The sequence below is a fragment of the Oryzias latipes genome, chromosome 19 (genome assembly GCF_002234675.1).
Source record: "Oryzias latipes chromosome 19, ASM223467v1".
Taxonomy (NCBI): Eukaryota; Metazoa; Chordata; class Actinopteri; order Beloniformes; family Adrianichthyidae; genus Oryzias; species Oryzias latipes.
Genome location: NC_019877.2, coordinates 12,563,868 through 12,585,875, shown reverse-complemented (window position 1 = coordinate 12,585,875; position 22,008 = coordinate 12,563,868). Strand labels below are relative to the sequence as shown.

Genomic DNA, 22,008 nt, shown 5'->3' with positions numbered 1-22,008 from the left:
AAAATCTCAAATCTCCATTTTTCCCTTCGGTTTGTTATAACCAGTTAGAAAGCAAGCGGCTATTTGTCTATTTGCTTATTTGCTTATTGGACAGTAGAGATTAGTGAACAGACCTGATCAGCGGCGCCACCTGCTGGCTTGAAGGGTACAGTACATACAGATGCCGTCAGTTTGAGACGCTGATGTCGTGGATGGTGCGTTCAGGTACTCCTCGGAGCAAAAATAATAAACCACCGTAGTCAAGATAAAAGTTCTGATTGCGGGCCGATTTAAGAATTTTAAAACACAATTTTTGCTAATTCGATTAAAAACATATATGTGGTTTGTAAATTGTTTAAAGAAAGCTTTTTAATTACCAGAAACCACTGTCAATTGAAAACGGAAAACTGTAGTCATAGATAAATGTAAGTGGTCAACATTTGATGTTTATATTTTAGTTTTTCTCAGTCGCTTTAGTACAATTCTCAGATCAGAATGAAATTCCCAAAACTATTGGTTCAATCTTCACATCATGATGTCACTTGTGCACATCATATAAGCAGTTTCTCACTTCTTTGAACAAGTTGCAATTGCTTTGGTACATCCATGCAAATGATTATGTACAATTCTCTGCTCTTTGCTACATTATCAATTGTTTATGTCATGTTGATCAAAATGTACTATATAGTTCACTGTGCAATAGTCTTACTCCTCAAAACACCTAGTCATTAGTTCATCGTATAAGTCATTAACTGCAAAATGGTTGACCAAGTTGTCATAATGTGACAAACATATTTCGCTGCATTGAAAAAGAGGATATTTGCAGTGATGTAGATGAGAATTTGTGGCCTAACATACAGGAACGACAAGAGGTGTAGGAAGACCACAGCAATTCCAACTGCACTGCCTGTACTGTTGTACAGAATATTGTCCTATCTTTTTTTCCCTTTGTGTTACTGTTTGTAGTGGGTTTTTTCTATGTCGGTATGACATGGTCTGTCAACAAATTACAATATGAAAAAAAAAGTGTAAATGTGAATATTGTCCAGTCTCTTGCAATCAAACAAAAAAGCTGTAACTTACATTTTACAATAATTGTCATCAAAACTTTAGCCATAGTTTACATCAGAACCTCCCTCTAAAGTACACAGTTATACTGACAACATGACTAAGTAATTTGACTTTCTTGTTCGTAGGCAATGACACAAGGACTTGAAATTCTGATGGCACTGACACGTTCAATGACATAAAGACTTAGTTTTGAGAGATGAACTTAAGATTTTGAGCAAGTGACAGGCTTTTGCAAGAAATCCATAGTGTTTTGCTGTTTGTACAAATTGTTTTGAGAAATGCACACACGTATTTGCAAACTTCAATTCTGATCTGAGAATTGTACTAAAGTGACTGAGAAAAACTGTAACATCTACCATGAAAAAAACTATTTGGTGGCATGAAGGTGTTAGCATTTCTCTTACCACCAGAGGGTGCTGCTGTGCGCCTTCATAGCAATTTGAGCTTTGTCGAGGGTCAATCTAAGGCTTGATTCATGAGAACATAGGACTAACTCTCTCTTTTTTTTAAATACATTTTATTTTAAGATAGGTATTAAATAATATCAGAATTAATTGGATAGTTTAATAATCGATGAACTCCACATCCTGTTGAAGAACTATTGCAACTCAAGCTTTTATCTGTATGAAAAAGCAGTAAAATTAACATTGAGCAAGAGATTATCTAGTTTTTTATTTTGTTTGTGGTTTATATAATTAAAAATAATTTTTTAACAGTTCTTTAATTGTTAAGAATGTTTTTTGTATTTCTTTAATATGTGAGAATTTGTTTAAACCATATCTCCAAACAATTAAAAAAAGATTTGACTAATAATAAATTTATTGCTACAAGTGACCTATATAAACAACTTAACACTGACAAAAACGTGTACCCTCTAAAAAAGGATGAAGATAAAAGAAGAGCCTTACATAAATATGTTTATTCATATAAAATACTGAAGTATTTATTTATCTCCAGCTTAGAAACACACAGCTTTGACACAAACTTCACAGTGAGCCTTGAAGGAAACTGTGGTGAAAGCAAAATGAAAACAGAAGCAACTAAGCTTTAATCAGGTACAAAAGGAGGTAGAATTTGCTGGTATTGATTGTCTACAGCAATACACACCCAACAATACTCCAGGGGGATCTAATGGGGAAAATGTTCAATAAAAATGGCATGAAGATAATGAGGTCTTATTTTTTGGAGTTTTCAGTCTGTCAAGTCTTACAGAAATCCAGCATGATATGGGATAGATCCAGAGGAGTTTAACATCAAACTGATAGTTAAAATCAGTAATTTTGATCCAATAAAGACAATCTAGTTAAAGAAATGGAAAAGACTGTTTGAAAACCTGAAATAACATTCACTGTTTTTCATTCGGACATTTCTCTAAAATGCGAAATAACAATAAGAAATGGGATGCATCTAATTTATCCCTGGATTTGTCTTTTTTTAAACCACACAACTTGGTCTTGGTCTTGTTTCCCCAACTTAGTGTCCTTATCTCCTCATTGTTAAAAATTTTTCAGAAAGAAAATCTTTAGACATCCAAGTCAGAGTCACTGTCCGTTACTGAGAGGAACGTGTCTCCATCTGCCCGCTCGCTGCTGTCTCCCCCACTCAGAGTGCACGCACTGTCTGGACAGATGCGGTGGTGCTGCAACCTGAACATGAAGAGGAAATGTGTTAAAAATGACCCAAAAGAAAAAGACAAACATGATGTTTTTTTTTTAGAAACATGACATTCTAATTAATGTTTTGAATAAATAGTATCAGAACCCTTTCCTTGCGTAAAAAGCTATTTGCACCCTGCAGATTGACTGACCCGCACACTGACCCTGAAGGAAGTGTAAAAGGGAAAGTAAGATGGAACTGCTCACACCCACTGAGAAAACACAAAACCCTACAAGCTGAATGGATGTGCGCTTTTACGCATGAGTTGGCCTTTTACGCGCAATCTAGGCAGATTGTGGGGAACAGCTTCGTGGAAAAGAAAGTGAGTGAGCAATAAAGAAGATTAAGATGTGGTCCAGGACATTTTTGATGGTTTCCAAATATGGAAACATGTGAAGTCTAAGCTTCTGTGCAAGAGTTTACGCAAAAAATTAAAAGATGTGCAACTCTATAGTTTGAAATCCGCGAAGAAGATAAACAAGCTGACCTGTTCTTAGCTGCTGCTGCGCGGTCCCGCTGTCTCCGGTTCTTAAACCAGTTCCCTACTTGAGTCGGGGTCAGCCCTGTGGCGTGGGCCAGCTCCCGCTTCTTTCCCGGGTTGGGGTATGGATCCTGCAGGTACCACTCTCTCAAAAGCCCTCGAGTGCGCTCCTTAAAGCAGTGCGTCTTCTGCTCACCGTCCCATATGGTTCTGGGTAAGGGGAACTTCTTCCGTACCCGGTACTTGTCCACCGGACCCAGCGGCCTCCCCCGGAGCTTCTCCGCCTCCCGGTAGTGAGCTTCCAGCCACATGGCCTGCAGTTTGCTGTGTGAGGCGCGCGTGAAGCGGTGCGTCTCTAGGATGCGGTAAAGCTCGCGATAGCATCCCGTGTGGAAGGCCACCACGGCGCGAGCCCGCTGCACCGACTCATGCTCGGAGATGGAGTCGCGACCATCTGTGTTTACCGGGAGAGACCAGAGGAAGCGGGCCAGCCGCTCGATGTCCCCGGTCTCCTCCAGAGTCTCACACACGCTGGCGATCTGCGTGGCGGAGAAGCACAGTCCTGGCAGGGCGAAGGACAGGAACCCGGCGGGAGGGTGCTCCGGCGACCGGGACCGGGACAGTACAGGGGGGGCATCTGCGAAATGAGGCAGGAGGAGGCGAGACGCGGAGATAAAGTCAAGCGGAGCTCTGAAAACCATCTGAGCGCGTGTGGGAAGGCAGGCGGCGGACGGAGAGAGTTTGTGTAAACACTAAGAGAAATCTGCTAAAACCCGACTCTTTAGTTTCACACAGGAGTCAGGGAGGGAGTCCGGGCTTGACTCCCCATTGGACGACCCCGAGCTGATGCGGGGTTGCTATGGCAACGCTGTCAATCAAGCTGAGGACTTCCCTCACTCCTCATGGAAAAGCTGAACGGGAACTTTCTGAGCAGCTTCTCCAGCACAGTCCACTCTTTAACTTATCACATTTATGTATTTTTACACGATTTTTAAATTCAAATGACCTTTTTTGGATCAATAACCTGACTTTACTACTTTTAAAAAACAGAAATCAACAAATTAGTGTATAAAATACAGTTTTGATTTTGGTTCGCATAGAAGATTTACACTAGTGGGTTTTCTGCTCCTGTTTGCCCCGAAATTTAATTTTCTATTGTTTTATATATGCAATAGAAATTAATGTATTATGAAATTATAGATCCAAATTCCTTCGAACATTCTTAAGATTTTGTTTTACACAGAAAAAAATGTAAGAGGGGATAGAAATGTTAGAGATATGTGGTGTATAAAAAATGTTATTTTGACTTGAAAACTGTATCAATCTCACTTTTCCAAACATGTTCAATGTCTGTCCTCATTCTTCATAACTCAATGAGTCAGCAAAAACTCAAGTTAGACACAAATATGACTTCAAATGAATAGTATGATGTAAAATAAAACTCTGAACCATTAGAACCATTTTTTATAAATAGATTCTCAGTCTGAGGTGTTTGTTCCTTTATTATGTCTGGACTGAAGGACAAATTCAATTTCAGACTTTATTTATTCACTTTTGAAAAACTTGAAATTAAGTTTAAATATAAGTAATAACAAAATAAAAGAAACAAGATTAAGGTAAAGTGTCCAACAGACACATTTAACGAAATTGAAACAATTTAATCACCCACGAATCTTTTTTGTCAAAAATGTATCAAACATGCAATGATTATATATTTTTTTGAAATTTCTCTTGCACAAAAATAATACATTCGGCCTGTTTAAAAACTAAATTACTGTCTAGAAAGAGTGTTATTTTATTTGTTTTTTGTGAGGTGTGCATGAAATCGCGTTTTAATAAACTGGAGGGGAAAACAACTACCTGGGAAAACATCCAACTAATTAAGTTGAAAATTTTCATTAAAAAATAATTGCAACTTTTAGGAAAAACAGCTGAAATTAAATTTTTTGTGCCTCAAATATTACAAAAACTCCATTGTGAGATCGTGAAGAGACTGTAGATCAACACAGAACACAGAGATTCTCTTTTTATGGAGTTATTTCAGTCTCAATAATCAGAAATGCACACAACCGGTTTTACAAATACACACGCTCCGATTCACAAATGTCATTTTATGCAAACGTGAAAAATAAATTCGGAAATACACACCCTGTGTTTCACAAACACACAGATTGTGTTTCACAAATGCACACTAAATGTTTTACAAATGCACAATAAGTGTTTCTCACAAATGTGCACACTGTTTTTCACAAAAACATTTTAGAAATTCACAATAAATGTATCAGAAATACACAGTAAGTGCTTCACAAACGTGATTTTTAGTTACACATGTGATGTGAACTCACAGATCATTCGAATTGCAGACTGTGCATTCAAAATCCCGTTCTCGTTTGTGAATCTCCCCGTGTGTGTGAGAGATTTTTCTACGGTGAATATTGAGACTCATCTGACGGAGCGGGTCAACTAATATCACCATTGGCTAGTGAATCTGTCAATCAAACTCATCGGCAAAGCAGGCGGGTTCGCTTTTAGCCAATCGAATGGCCCCTTACACTTTCTCTACGCTTTCTGCAGGTGGCAAAAGCTCCGCCCATATTTGATTCTGTACCAGTCGGTCGTTAGCGTGTTAGCCTTAGCATGGCTTGTCGGTTTATTTGCCTTCGGTTGTCAAAAATTACTGGCTTGTGCAACTTTTCAGTGGACCTGGGAGCAAGGCAACAGTGGTTGAATGCAGTTGACATAGAATCCATCGAACTCTGTACTGGTCATGAGATTTAAAATGAATGTTTCACTCGGGATTGTTTGTACGTTATTCTCTTAGCTTTCATGCTAGCGTCATTTCAACACTCAGACACGGTCCCCTTCGGTCTTGATCATATGAAGGTGGAGGAGAAAAACCTGCAACTTCCACAGGTTTTGTGGAGAAACTGGCATCACTTTGCTCCGTACCACGCAGTGGGACTACATTACCTCAAGTTCATCTCACTGTCAATCACAGACGCCCAATATACACCTCCCCTGCTCAGCCCAAAGTCACTTTGATGGACCTTAATTTTATTTTTTTAATAACTCAAATGTCATTGATTTTATATTGTAACCATATACATATACACCTCTTGGCCAGGTCACCCTTGCAAAAAAGATCCTCATCTCTCTGGGTTTTATAGCTGGTTAAATACTACACAACAAAAGATGGTCATAGAACAACAAAGTGCAAACATTCACCCTTTATTGCAGAGTAAAATTCAGTGAAAACATGGACAGATTAAAACATCAAAATTTAAGCAAATGTGGGATCTCTACTGATTTGAATTTTATTTAAAGTGGAACTAATTTTCATAACTTCCTTACATACAATGAAGTCCCTTGAACAATACAGCAGTATTGATTTGAACTCTGTCTTACTCCCCTCAGTCTCTCTTCTTCTGTATGTAATTATGTCGCCTAAATTAAGTTCTAAACAAACGGGACAGTAAAGATGTAGGTCCACTCCCACACGGTCTGAATTAAACAATGGATTGATGTCGTCTTGCAGTTCCAACATTTGTGGACCCAAAAGGTGACTGTCCCATTCCAGGACATTGATCCCAGGATGAGGTTCAGCCATGGATCCACTCTCCTCCCATTCAATCTCTGGAACCAGCATACCCTGACAAAAAAAAAAAAAAAAAAGATACTGTTTATGAACAGCACTGTTTTTTTTAATGTTTTAGATTATGTAGGAACAGAGACCCACTAATAATGACTTATATTGTTTCTAGCAGGCAGACCTCATATCTCCATAACTGTTTATAATTTGCAAATAAGTGACTCTTAAAGTAGTGAGATTAGTACAGCTGATGGCTCATAATGCCAAACATTGTGATGCATTTTGAACTTGCAGATGTGCTATTCTTCCTACTTGATTTAAAAAACCAAACAATTTAGGGAAATAGTTTGCACCACACAACAATAATACTTTTCATTCATTTTTGATGAAAATTCCTTGTAGTCATTGTGATTTCATCATACTGTTCTTGATACTTTCCACTTTAGTCGAACTGCACACAAATCAGTTGTCCAGTACAGTGAGATTAAATAAAGCAGGGTTTTTCAACCAGTGTGTGTGCCGCGGGAGATGGTCAAGTGTGCCGTGGGGAATTGCCCTACTTCACTGATCTGAAATCATTTTCCATCTCCAGGAAATCAGCTCTTTGTTAATCCAAACAGGCACTGATAAAACACTGAGTAGTTAGGAATATAAAAGATCTTAAAATGACTTTTTCTTTGTGTTTATTTAATTCTATAAAATACATTTTGATAAGGTTGACAGTACCGTGATTTAGCTGCAGCTATAACCTTGTAAGGAAAAGTCCCGCCCCTTTAACTGTCTCCACCAATCATTCTTGAAGGCTTAATCACATGTCATCAGTCTGACCAATGAGAAGTGGTTAAAGTTTTCACTTCCTTGTTTTTAATTCTGCTGATAAAGTCGCTCAGTTATAACAAAAATACCAGCTAAAGCTTGTCTTTAGCGGTGTAACTTTCCACAGAGTCCGGTGTCAGACCGTGGAACAAGAGAACAAAGGTTGAAAAACACTGAAATAAAGCACTTACCCGGGGATCAGAAACAGGGTTCTGGGTCAAGCCCAAATGCCACAGCTGATTTGGTGTCATGCTTTGCTCCGTCCTGATTGGCTGTCCCACGCGTCACTAAAGACATCCAAACTGGCCTGAATGCGTGGTAGGAAGATGTAATGGCAGCAGAATACGTGATGTTACTGATATTGAGCAAGTCTTGGTCCTCAGGAGAGTGCAGGATGTTGTAATATAAACCAGTAACAGTCATGAAGACATCACACCAGAGGAGCTCAATCCTGTATTTGGAAAAAAGCAAAAAGAAATATTATATTGTCAGATTTATTTTTAATACATCATTCACTTTTATGTATATATTAAAGCATCTAAAACTAGGTTCAACTCACCGTTGATTGTGTGTACACTTTTCCCACAATGAAGCCGTTTGTGTCAGTTGTACGTACTGTGAGCATTAACTCGGCTATGCCCACGTTTTCTCCTCCGTGATCTCCTCTCACCCTGACAATAACATGAAAATCAAGTCTCAAACACATAATTACAAATGCATCGCCAATACGGTACACATCAACTTAAAATGTAATGTTCTTATGTATGATGCCAATAAGTAGAATTTCTAGGTTAGATAAATTGCAGGAGTGGGTTACATGTATCACTGGGGAAAAAAATGAGGTGAGAGAGACTGTTAAGGGGGGGTAAAATGTTATTCACGAGGGGAAAGTTTTAGAGTTGGCTTTGTTTTCAGAGGAGTCTAAAAAAAGTTATTTTATTTTTGTACAAAAAACCAAGTACTTATACTGCCTGATATGTGAATAAAAGATTTCTTTATGAAAAACATGAATACCTCAGAGGTAAGCCATAAACGTTCACAGCGTCACTGAAGAAGGCCAAGTGGGTGTCTGCACAGTTGTTCTCTGCTATCTTCTCAGGTACAAGATCTATGGAATACAAGTACAAATACTTTCAACTGACAGATATTTACAGGGGCAAAAATGCTAAATTCCCAATTGACAGGTAAAACAGTAATACAATAGGATGATAAAATATGAAATAGAATAGAATAGAAAGGTATTTAGGATGTCACGCTTCAGCAATTCCTAGAGAATAAATAAAAACACAACAAACATGGATGGATCATTTAGCTGTCTGAGATTAAATTACATAATTTTCAAATATTAGAAAGGGGAATTTTTTAAAACACTCTTGCTATGATAACTTGAGCTTGTAGTAAAGAACAGCTTTAAAAAAATATCAGAGACAAGACACTGATCACAGGAAGCCTGTGTGTAATACTTACAGTAACTTCTACTCAAATCACTGTTGACAGCAGATTTCTCCCATCCGCCCTTTCTGTGACTACTTATTGACTACAAAACAGCCTAAAAACACAATGTTTGGGATTCTTGTCATTTTGTCATTGGAAGTAAAGATACGGGGAATTTAGTGGCTGTCACTCTGACACAATCTCATAGGGCTGGTCATCACAATGAATACGGGTTCTAACGTTAGAAACGTTAATGAGGCTTCTTTCATTCTCAGTGGATTCATGTATGTTATGTTTAAAAAATGCCGTTTTCATGAATGTCATATGAATTAACTTTGTTGCACATATCCACCCCGTCTTAAAGTCTGGGTTGTGAAAAGACTGTCTAACTTTAACCCGGATCGCGTTTACATAAAGGCAGCACACGGGACAGCTAACTTACTAGCTAGTTAGCATAGCATCAGTGTTTAAACAAATCCCCGTCTCTAAATCAATACTTTTTATTAAACTTTCTGTGCTGCTGTAAATCCGGCATGTTTTCCCCTTGGCTCCTTATGAATCGTGTTAAGAACCTACATTGGCTGTATATCTAGCTTGAACCGACGCGCTAGCTTAAACTTCCCTCACACTCACACAGGGCAGGCAGACACAATTTGAGTCGAAAGCCGGCTAGTTTCGAGGCCCCTGGTTGGTTGTAGTTACTCGTGTTGTGTGAAGAGCTGGTATGCCAAGTATAAAACTTGACAAAACCATCATAAGTCCTCCCCCGCTTTCATAAAAAATATGACCGCACAGGCTAAGCTAAGCTAATTTGCGGTGGGGGTACTCTGCAAACGACTCGGCTGCAGTGTTCATAAAGCATTCACACATGTCACTTGGCTAAGGAGACCGCTTCAACTTAGTATTCAATAACATTACAAGATGTACAACGAGGGAATGATAAAATAAGTGCATTACTTACGGGCTGAGACTGTTCCCGTTCTGAAGACCTCTCCGCCATGTTTGCCGCCCGCGTCCTCCCAACTGCTGTGCTGAACAGCTCCCTCCCTCGTCAGTTGAGAGTGAAGAGTGTAAGGGGCCATTCGATTGGCTAAAAGCGAACCCGCCTGCTTTGCCGATGAGTTTGATTGACAGATTCACTAGCCAATGGTGACATTAGTTGACCCGCTCCGTCAGATGAGTCTCAATATTCACCGTAGAAAAATCTCTCACACACACGGAGAGATTCACAAAAGAGAACGGGATTTTGAATGCACAGTCTGCAGTTCGAATGATCTGTGAGTTCACATCACATGTGTACCTAAAAGTCACGTTTGTGAAGCACTTACTGTGCATTTCTGATACATTTATTGTGAATTCCTAAAATGTTTATGTGAAAAACAGTGTGCACATTTGTGAGAAACACTTATTGTGCATTTGTAAAACATTTAGTGTGCATTTGTGAAACATAATCTGTGTGTTTGTGAAACACAGGGTGTGTATTTCCGAATTTATTTTTCACGTTTGCATAAAATGACATTTGTGAATCGGAGCGTGTGTATTTGTAAAACCGGTTGTGTGCATTTCTGATTATTGAGACTGAAATAACTCCATATCTTTTTGTTAAATTTTCAGTTGCTGGTACATGTGCGGCAGGTTTTTTGTCAAGGAAAAAGTGTAGCATGGCTCAAAAAAGGTTGAAAAACACAGATCCATTCACCCATACCTAAAGTTACCAATCTCATTAATAACTAAGTTATACACTAGGGTCATTCTGCACAGAAGAGAAAATGATTTATAAAAAAGTATCACAACTATTTCAACTTTATTTCCAGACCTGCTCTCGCCTGAATCTCATAGCATTTCTAGTCCTGACAGTAAGCTGCTTGTAACATTAACAGCAGTAACGCTGATCGGTGTGATCAGAAATCTCATCCAGGCCTGAAAGCGTATGTTTCCCTAAGTGGTGTCCCACTCTAATCACTTTCTGATCAATTTTCTATTTCCTAATAAACTCACTGGATTAGTAAGGAGGCTGTGCAGCCGGCTAACATTAGTGTAATGGAGCAGCATATTCAATCAACATTAACATTTGGCTGCACTGGACCATATGCTGTGGAGCACGTCAACACTCCTGTGTGTGTGAGGCACACATCTGCTCAAGCACTTGGAGGACACGCCTTCCTTTTTTTGGGGGCACATCATCCGTAATGTCATTATAATGGAGGTTTGTGTCACACATGGAGGGATTATGAAGACGGGGGAGTTTCTGGAAGTGTGTGGCTGGAGTTCACGCTTTGGATTGAAGTGCACTTACGAAATGAAGAAAACATTGTTCAAAGAAAACCACTTTTTGTCCCATTTCGTGAACATGCTTTCAAATATGATATGCTGGGCGTCAAAAATGGGGTCGTTCCGCATTAAGGAGTTAATGCCAATTACCCCAAAGGACAGATGTCCCTGCATGCTGGGTGAGGAACCGTGTGCCACTTTATAGCTCAGACTGAATCCGATCAAATGAGCTTTAACATGAAAAATAAATAAAGGAAGAAAGAAGAAAATGATTAAGTACAGTGACACAAACACTTGTTCATTAATTACTATCAATAATGCCATAATAACAAATAATTTTTGTTGTTGTTTCATATATTCTAAATAAATATTTGCTAACATTCAACAATTATTTTACAGATTTTTTTCCAGTTATATCTAAAAGTAGTCATAATGACTTCTTTATTATTTATACATAATATAAAGTTTCACACCAGCTCTTGGGTGCTTTAAATCAAATTTTTGCCAACTATATAATGTTTTGTCTTCTTTTTTTCTGTACTTTTATATTCTCAGAAAAATATCCGTGCAGATTATCCATCCATTCATTTTATATAACCATTCATCCATTTTCTGATGCCAGAGCCAACCAAGCTAAGGTTGGGCGAAGGCAGGGTACACCCTGAACAGTTCTCTAGTCCGTTGCAGGGCCACACACTCAACACACACTCACATGCACACCAAGGGGGAAATTAGAGATACCAATGAACCTATCAAGCCTGTCTTTGGACTCTGGGAGAAAAACCGGATTGCCCAGATAAAATCCACACGTGCACGAGGAGAACATGCAAACTCCACAAAGAAAGGACCTAACCGGGATTTGAACCAGGGCCTTTTCACTGAGAGGTGAGAACCACTCCACCACTGTGCAGCCCCAGCGTCTCCTTCTTCTAGCTGAATTCTGTCAAAAAAAAAGAACTGTTCTTGGTTGATCATTTATTATAGAGGAGGTTTTATTGCTTTTCCAAAAAGTTTTAACAAGGATTAAGGTGAGGCATTCTAAACTCTAGAAAAATGTCACTGGATTGAATAAACTACCATGTATTTGGAGCAAAAATACACATTTTGGTGATAAAACACATCAATCCATCCATTTTTCAAACCCACTTAATCCCTTTCGGTGTCACAGGGTTGCTGGAGCCTATTCCAGCTCCCATTGGGTAACCTGAGCATGTTGCAAGTCCATCACAAGAGTACAAAAACTTTCAAAATCTGCAAAAGCATTTTTTTTTAATTCCAGTGTCAGTTTTATTGATTTTTTTGTTGTTGATCACAGTTTTTTTATTTTTACTTTTATACTTAAAAATCAGTTCAACAGCCAATGTTTTAAGAGGAGTTTAATGTCTCATTTGCAAGCTCCTGAAATTAATTGGTAAAAATGGACACACAGATTGGAATAAACTTGATTTTATCTGAAGTCATTCTGTTTTATGAACAAATTATTCTATAAACTGGGATTAAAAAGCAGAAAGTTTAAATCAATCTTTTTTTCTGCATTGAGTCAAAGAATTAACTAAATTCCAATCATATAAAACATCACAAAAGCATTTTATTCATTAATTTAAACTAACCAGTCTAAGGTGATGTTAAAATATGATCTTATTGGATCGAAACATTTCCAAAATAAAACTCAATCTTTAATTTCAAACTGAACATATATATTTTTCAGCTAATTTAATGTGAGTTTTGTGTTTCTTTTTTCAACTTCTCCACCAGACCAATGTAGCATTTCTCTTTAGGGGTTTTAATAGCACAACAATGGCAAACACACACAGCAGTCATGTCCAGAGCTCCTTTAATTTGAAAAGGGTATTCTTTTAATCCAAGCAGGAAGGACATACCAATCATAGTTGAGGAGCAACACTCAGAGGTAGGTTGCGGTGGAGGGATGGTGATGGTTTCAACTGAGTTAATTCATTCACGTCTCCATTTAGTGATGGAACCAGGAGGAGGAGGGGACGCAGAGCTGGCTGAAAGAAGGGTGGATGACACTTTGGTTGAAGGAACACACCATGAAGACAAAGTAAATCCCCATCACTCCTCCTTATTTTCCTAGTAAACAAAGGCCAGACTCCTAATTAACCTCGCTGCTGACCTCCACAACTTAAAACTAACCTCTTAAGCCATGAAACTTTAACCTCCTTACCAGCCTCTTGGAAAAGGCCATACATCCCTCTAACTCCCTCCCTAAAGCCTCCTCCTCATTAAGCCACTAATCACTTCCTGAGTCTTTGTTGTGCTTTTGTGCTCGTGCAGGTCTCCAGGAGAATCTGGTGGACAATGGTACCCACAAAACGAGGCAGGGGGGGTGAACTGAATAAGGACGTGGACAATGTTCCCTATGCTAACGTGATCCTAGCCCGGGACAAAGGATCACCTTGGCCTCTCGGAGAGTTTCTTTTACCCATCCTGCAAAGATTCATCGAGATTGTTTGAGTTTCTTGTCTCTGTGACCAAATAAAGGAGAAAAATGTCTCAGCGGATGCCGCGACGAACTGTGCTTAATGTGGTGTGGTCACTCCTAAGCCGAGGATGACGGGTACTCAAGAAACTGTACCTGTGCACCTAATCCCACTACCTGATTGGTTTGTAACCCAATACCCTATACTAAACTAATCCTGCTGTTCTATCAGGGAGGCGTTAGTTAAACTATGCCGGTGCTGAAACCCGCAGGTGAGCTCAAAAACACCTGACACACAAACACACAAACTATGTATCCAGATGGGCAACTGATGGCCAAACAAACAAAATTATCCGATAATTTGACTAATAATTCCTCAGATGTGCAGAGCTTCAGACTACAGATTAAGACAGCAAGGCCAGATGTAAAGGCCCTAATAACATAATTATCCAGTGTTTTGTCAGTGTCACCTCACCACTCAGTGTTTATTAATTAATCTGTTGGCTGAGATCGGGTTGACTGCTGGTGATAAATCAACACCAGCAGCCAAAAATACAAACAGCTGGAGCTTGAATCAGCAACTGGCTGCCAGATTCTTTGTTGCACAGATTTAGTGCAAACACAGCGAATACGTTAACACCTCCGTGTGTCAGAGAAACAAAGAGGACGAAGGGGAAAAAGCTGTTTTCCTTTACGTTGTCTGTGTCACACAAATTGACAAGATAATGAATCACTTATGGACATGGTTTCAGTTAGAGGAGCTAATAACAGCCGTAAATAATAGCAAGTATTTTACCTTCAAAAGGGACGTATCCTTTTACACCAGGCATGTCCAAAGTCCGGCTGTGTGTCAAATGCAGGTCGAGTTGACATTACTACCGGTCGGCAGGCTCCTGTTATGAAGTCAATCACATGTGACCCCCTTAAAAAGTTTCTAAGAACACTGTGTACAAAGTCTTAATTCGTGATTGGCTAAATGACATTACAAGCCATTGTGACCTTCAGAGCCTTTAGGGGCAAACGAGAGAAGCAAATTTGTGTCTCAGATCAAAATAAGATAATGTTTTTGTGTTATTTTCCTCTTCACGTGATTTAAATTTAGAAAGTCAACAGTAAGCATTTAATAGAATATGTAACATTTCAGGTAGATCCACAAATTCAAAGTTTTCTTTATTTTATTTCTGGTCTTCAAATCAGAAATTCACAGAACTTTTGGTAAAAATGTATTTAGATGTATTGATTTTCTATGTGAACAAATGAAAAGTATCCCATGGTAAAAAAACAAAAACAAAAAACGTTTTCAACAAATCTTACATTTTTTTTTAATGTTACTGTAAGAATTCAAAGAATGGTCGTCCCCCCCACACATTATTTAAATCACCAAATCTGGCTCTTTTTGCAAAAAGTTTTGACTCCCCTGTCTTACAAAAAGTGTTAAAACAGGGACTTTCAAGTATTTCATGAATCTGTGGACACAACTGCATGATTGTCCAACTGTGTATAGTGGGTAAACTGGTCTAAACTATTTTTTATTTTGGGTGAATTTACATTATTTCAGGAGCCGCCCCCCCTCCCCTATACTACAAGCACTTTACAAATTAATAATAAGTAAATATTTGTTAATTTTTGCTTCTTCCTAGGTTCATTAATAAAAGGCAATTCTTAAATTTGAGCTTTTTTGTTATTTGTGTTCATTCAAAAACTGGCATTTAAGTCAAAACAAGTCATGTGCAGCGCTTCATATGATTTTAAGTACTGGTATGTGTATGATTTTGTTAAACTGTCTCATATTTGCAGCAGTTTTAAGAACTTCTTTTGATGTTTTTGACTCCTGATTCATTTGAGCAACAGTCTTTAAACTGTAATTTGCAGCTAAAACAATACATTTATAGTGAATGTAATGCTGGGACAGTGGTATTTTAAATCTAAATTAAATATTTTACTCCTGCCTTTTACTCATGTCATGGATTTAGTTTCAAACTATTTTGAAAAATCTGCACAGTTCATGAAACCCATAGAAATCCTCACACTTGAGTTTAAATAATGAATCCATTTGGTTTCTAAACCTGCTAATATGTCGTTCGGGGTCACGGGGTCCCTGGCGCCTATAGGGCTGCTAAAGGGTGATGGGGGGTACACCCAGTTCACCAGTCTATCGCAGGGCCAATACTTCAATACTCTTGAACTAGTTACCAAATTTTGCAATTGTTTCCTTTATTTTCACTAAAACGTAGACCAACACCCCAAGCTTACATTTGACATCTTTCACAAATTTTCTACAGTCAGAGGAAAAATGGATCATACAATAATTTTTCTTTTGCTTGCATAAGAAAATGAACAATTTCACCCAAAAGAACCCAGACCCATTTTTAATTTTAAAAAATAAAATGATGTGTATTTTACCACAAATCAAGTGGAGCACAGAATCCATTTCCGATATTTGAGTTCTTCTGATAATGAATTCTTATGGGTTAAAGAGCTACAAAGCCTACATTTGTTTCCTTCATTTTTTACCCCCACGGTGTGCATTTTTAGAGTAACAGCTGATGAGGAAGGTGAGGTTTCTGTGAATAAGTGAAACTAGGTGGGGAAAAAAAGCTTTATGGAGAAGCAGGCAGGAGAAGGAGGCAGACTCCCCTCATGTCTGGTGTTGTTGGAGTAATCTGGATTAATCTGATTGATGTTAACCTATCTGAGCAGCAAGAGCCAGATTATCCCTATAACAATGGCCAGCCGCTCATCTGCTAAATTACTCCACTCAAAATCATATGCTCAGAGACACTAGCAGCACACATCATCCCCACTCAGACACACACACTCATCTGTATATTATATTTCACTATATTCTTTATTTATTTAGTTAATAAAAATCAAACATGGAGGGGAGTTGATTTTTTCTGATTAAAATATATTTTAGGAAAAATGAAACATCTTTAGACTTCTTTCCCAAAACCAAATTTGAGACATATTTTATTTAGAAAGTAGGGGGAAATAAGGGGGAAAGTTGGAGAAAACATGGAATATTAGACAAATAGCAAGAAATATAAAAAAATATATATAGTGTCATGTTAGGAATTTAAAGTTCACACCCCTCTGATGCTAAAAATAGATACATTAACATAATATTAGATGTGAATGCTGTTACACAACACCTTGTATAAGGAACTGTAAAATAAAATGCTTGTTGTCGTTTAAACTCTACAGGCTGAAAATAAAAAAACACTTTTATTTTTAGTGAAGTTTGGATTAGATTTTTCTGTATGTGTTTTCTTTTGACAAAAAAAGTAGAACCTAATTTAAAATAAAGAAAATTTGAATAGAGAGCTGATGTTTGGTTAGTAAAAACATCACTACAAAATAAAAGCCCACAGTTGAAGCTGCTGTTAGTCCAGGTTCTGTCAAAAACTTTAGACTTTAAGAGAAATACATTTTCAAAAAATGTAGCAAATGAAGCAATATAGTTATAAAAACAAGTCTCCAGGCGGTTTAAATGTGAGACAGTTGGACGCCGATTGAAACTTTAGAAAAGTGCAGAAACACTGAATTAAAGAAATTCAAAATGAAGTGCAAATTTTTAAAAAAAAGTAAAAATAATAACAAAAAACTGTAAACCACATTTGAGAAGTTAACTCCTTGACACATGGATTTATTTCCAGCTACAAAAAAAGGATGTTTTTCCTTTCACTTCGATGCTGAGGAATTTGGAGCTGAACTGGTTTGATGCATATTTGCATCAATAGCTGTCGAGGGTTTAAAGCAAAAGCTAAATGCGAAATGCAAAAGCGAAATGAGGCTAAAAGTCTTCGCTCGCTCTGCACAAGTAGGTCTATAATTGGAAAAAAAATATGGCATAAAAGAAAAACTACTCCTATCTTCCTTTTTTTAGTAATGAAGTCTGGAAGTTATCCTAAAGTTTAAATTTTACGTTTTTTTTTAAACAAGATTTGCAACATTTCTCATCATCTGTGTTCAACAAGTCATTAGGGCCAACAGATGGACAGCCTCTTCCTAATTAGATTCCAGTTAGTATTTTAATTAACTTGAATTAAACTTATCTTTAATCTCAGAGACCTTAGATGACATTTGTGCAGAAAGGGTCTCCAAAATTTAAATTAATATAACACAAAACAGCCATGAGACCAGAAGGAATGAGGTGCATGTAAAATGAAGCTGACTTCAAAGAAATATATTAATTTATAGGGTTTTTATTTTTATTTTGAAGCATAATTTTCTAATAGAAATTCAACTGTATTAATAGAACGCTTTCCCTGTTACAGAATACCTAAAAGTGCTTTACATAAAACAAAAGAAAATAAAATAGGTAAGCATGTATAAGTGAATAAATGAATGAAAAAATAGATAAATAGCAAAATTAATAAATAAAAAATGTTGGTTCCATATTTTTACATATTTTCTTTAAAGAGTTTTCCTGTTAGCTTTAGCCTCCATGGATGGGAACTTCCCACATGTACTTTCAGATGGTCAAAGGTCAAATGTCAACAGAAATATGCTCTATGCTGCAGGGAAGTTTGATGAAATAACTTTTTCATGTCTTGTTTTTCCCGAAATGCGGCTTTGCTACAACTTTAGGAGAAAGAAAAGCTGGGTCTGGAGAAGGTGGGGACATTTCTGAATGACGTTTATTCTCTTCCATCTCAGCTTTAAAACCAAACAGAAATTATCTGAAAGTCGTGTTTCTTTGTCATCGTGTCTATTTTTAATGCTCTGCGCCATAACAGCTCAGAGATCACAAGCATTCAATGAGAGCTTCTGTTCTCTTCACGCATGTGTGGAAATATCAGCCAGTTCTCTGAAACGTTTAATGGAATTATGTAACAATGAGTTAAAGCTGATTTCTTCCTGATCTTCACATCCAAATGGCTCAGCCTGTCTGGGATGCCCTTTTTTCCACAGACAGGTCTGATCTTCATACATGCAGATGCATTTCTATTCAAATATTGATGTTTTACACGTTTTCTGGGTGATTTTGTGTCATTTTTGAGAAATATAAAGATTAATAGGATGTAAAAAGTATATAATTACATCAATCAGCTTTTAATCCCACCAAGCTTTTATTGAAATTGAATTAAACTGGTAAATGGCGTATATTTAGCGCTTTTCTACCTTCCTTGAAGGCCCACAGTGCTTTGCAGTCACAAACCCATTCACACACTGGCAGCGGCACCAATTAAATTCAATTCAATTCAATTTTATTTGTATAGCCCAAAATCACAACAACAGTCGTCTCGATGGGCTTCGAAGTAAAACATGAACTTAAAAGGATCACGAATACAAAGAGTTCAATAGGAAAATACTAAAATGATCTAACAAACTGACTATGCTATACTGGCATCCCTGCCCTTAGACCCCCCTTCGCGGTAAGGAAATTTCAAATGAATTATAAGCATATTTAACTTTAGGGCTGAGAAGTAAGCTAGACTGTGATATTACTGCCAAACCACCTCCTTTCCCTGAAATCCTGGATTTCTGATAGTTAGCATAAGTGGGGGGGGTTGTTTCATTCAATCTAACATAGTCATCCTGTTGGAGCCAAGTTTCTGTTAAGGCTAAAAGACTGAGGTTGTTATCAATGATCAACTCATTGACTAAAAGGGACTTGGAGGAAATGGATCGAATATTTAATAAACCGCATTTAATTACATCATAATTCTGCTTGTGAGTACTGCTGAACACTGGCGCCAACCATCCACCAGAGGCAAGGTGGAGTTCGGTGTCTTGCCCAAGGACACTTCAATAATGGGCAGGCAGCGCGGGAATCGAACCTGCAATCTTCCGATCAGACGTCGACCGCCCCACCGCTGCACCACGGATGGTGGATTTTACTTTTCAAAATAATTGTAAACATTTTTTTGTTAAAAAATGACATGAATTTAGACAAAACTGAGCAAAGCTGTCTTTTGAGTCGCTAACGGTTCATAAAGTGAACAGAACATCCACAAAATAAATACAAAAAGTAGGAAAAAGAGTAATTATTTGCATATGCAATAAATAAAAAAATGTTGGCATACATCAAAAAATCACAACTGTGGAATAACATCAGTGAAGTTTACTGTTGGCGTTTCAGAGCCAATGTTGTGATAGATCTGCGAGTTAAACTCTTGGTTTGTTATTTTCTTTGTAAAAATATAGTAAATTGAAGTGAAAGAGATTAAAATTCAACAAAATGAGGGTGACCAAAACCCAATTTTTAGCAGGTCAGAGTCTGTCAATTTTGTAATATCAGGCTTAAAGTGGATTCAGTGGGTGCACAGGAGGGCACGCCGTGAACCCCACCCACCATCACCAAATTAAATTTACTCCTCCTGATATATTTGGATCGGCTGTTGATGCTAACACGCCCTGGCCCCACAATCACATAATCCCACACCAGATTGAGAACACCTTTAAGATACGATGTGATTATGATTAGGGATTATGATCAAATTATAGCAGAGTGACAGATTAGATGGGGTTATGTGTGTGGCTGCACACAGGAAGTAAGGTGGAATTGAAGCTTATGTTGTTTCTGAGCACAAACCTGTCAAAGAGCGATAACAAAAAAAGTGCTGAAAAAGACCATGAAGTTACCTGCAAATGCAAAATGATTTGTCTGTGAGTATCCTTATACTCACAGCCAAATCACAGACAAGGAACTAAATCATGAAGTGCCAGCAGTACAGTAAAGGTCAGAGGTCATCTCTTAGTGGAAAAAAAATCTCAAAACAGAGTGACTTTAGTCACATTCACACTCAGCCATGAGGTGTTCAAGGGTGAAATACTGTTTTGCACAGATCCCCACCTTCTGTTCTAGAATTTGACTCAAACTAAAAGGTACCAAATGTTGCATTTCCACCCAAGACCACTAGAGGCAGGTTGCAGAAGAGAGCAGCTCTCAATTTCCTTCCATGGTAAAAAGTTAAAATTGACACCAAAAGCAAACATACGAACAGCTTTGTGTTTCATTTTATTTTCTAACAATGACAACTATTAATGTGTGTGTTTGAATGGGATATTATTTAAAAAAAATCATGTTCACCTTTATTTGAGCTCAAATAAACAATGTTGTCAAATGTGTGGAATCAACAGAGCTTAAAAATGTACTTTGTCCCAACTATTTAATTGAGTTTGGCGGAATAAACACTGGTCAGTGAAATACGTTCCTTTCAGTTTTATATAGTTCTTTGATGTCGCAATGAGGCAAGGTAAAGAGAACAATAGTTTTATTTCGTGTTTCTCTGCAGGAAACGCACCATCAGCTTTAACATTCAAAAATCTCAACAATATTTGTTTAATTAGATTTATTTTGCTCCTGCAAGTTGAGTCTTTAAATCTAGCCTTTTGTTTGTGTTTTGTTTTTTTCAAAATGCAAGAAGTCAAACAGTCTTGTCTCAATATTACTGCATAAACTAATCCTTAAGGAAGTAAAAATACCTTTTTTTTTTAAAAAGGGTCTTCTTTTCTATTGCAGACAAAATAATCCTGTCAAGAAAGATTTTCAACAGCAAAATAATCTTCATTTGAGGCCCTTTGACACATTGGCGAACTAGTCCAGTGTGTACTTTGCCTTCACCAAGCAGTAGCTGGGTTAGGCCCCAAAAGGGACACAACGGGTCAAGAATATGGATGGATGAATCTTATTTTGAGAAAACATGTCTTTGTCCCAAGAATAATTTATTTTAATAAGAATTCTTGATAAAACAATTGTTCTTACCCCACTGACAGATTATTTTGCTTATTTAAAGTCGCCCTATATAAAAAAAAAAAAAAAAAGTTTACCATTGGTGTTTTTATTGTGATTATGAAGTTTTTCACCAAAGTCCTACGACCTAAATGACTTAAAAAGCCAAATTTCATATCTATCTGAAGCCTGTTTCCAAAATCACCTATATATGGGCGTGGCCATTGGTGCTGAGCTAAGAGCCCCGCCCTTAATCCCCCCTTTTCTGATAATGATAGCTGTGTCTTCAGGGGGGGGGGTCAAAAATGACACTGACTGACAGTCTCTATTCTCTAAAGTTTATCTTTAGCGATAAAGAAACGTGACATGTTTTTGGTTCCAAAGTGTCACTTCTTGAAGGATGTGTGGAATGACAAAATGAATGTGTGTACAAGACCCTGCTGTTTAATAAAATTACACATGAAAAATAACTTTGATGAGCCCATGAAAATGCTTTGAATTGTATGAAAATTGAGGCTACATTCCACCAGCAAGCAGCACTGGCTGTGGTTCAGAATTGATTTGATGCCAGCCCATTCAGATTGTTAAATTAC

The 22,008-nt window shown here is 37.6% G+C and overlaps 1 protein-coding gene and 1 long non-coding RNA gene across 2 annotated transcripts; one reads left to right on the top strand and one right to left on the bottom strand.

Annotated features, from left to right (window-relative positions):
- Positions 1-1,968: 1,968 nt before the first annotated feature.
- On the bottom strand, positions 1,969-3,919 carry six3 (sine oculis homeobox homolog 3). The gene is given in 2 exon segments (NM_001104760.1): positions 1,969-2,696; positions 3,194-3,919. Coding segments are annotated over 2 exon segments (819 nt in total). The 5' UTR covers positions 3,889-3,919; the 3' UTR covers positions 1,969-2,572.
- Positions 3,920-12,988: 9,069 nt separating this feature from the next.
- LOC105356569 lies at positions 12,989-13,817 on the top strand. Its single transcript, XR_910681.2, has 2 exons — positions 12,989-13,359; positions 13,593-13,817. It is a non-coding gene; the product is annotated as an uncharacterized LOC105356569 (long non-coding RNA).
- The last annotated feature ends 8,191 nt before the right edge of the window (positions 13,818-22,008 follow it).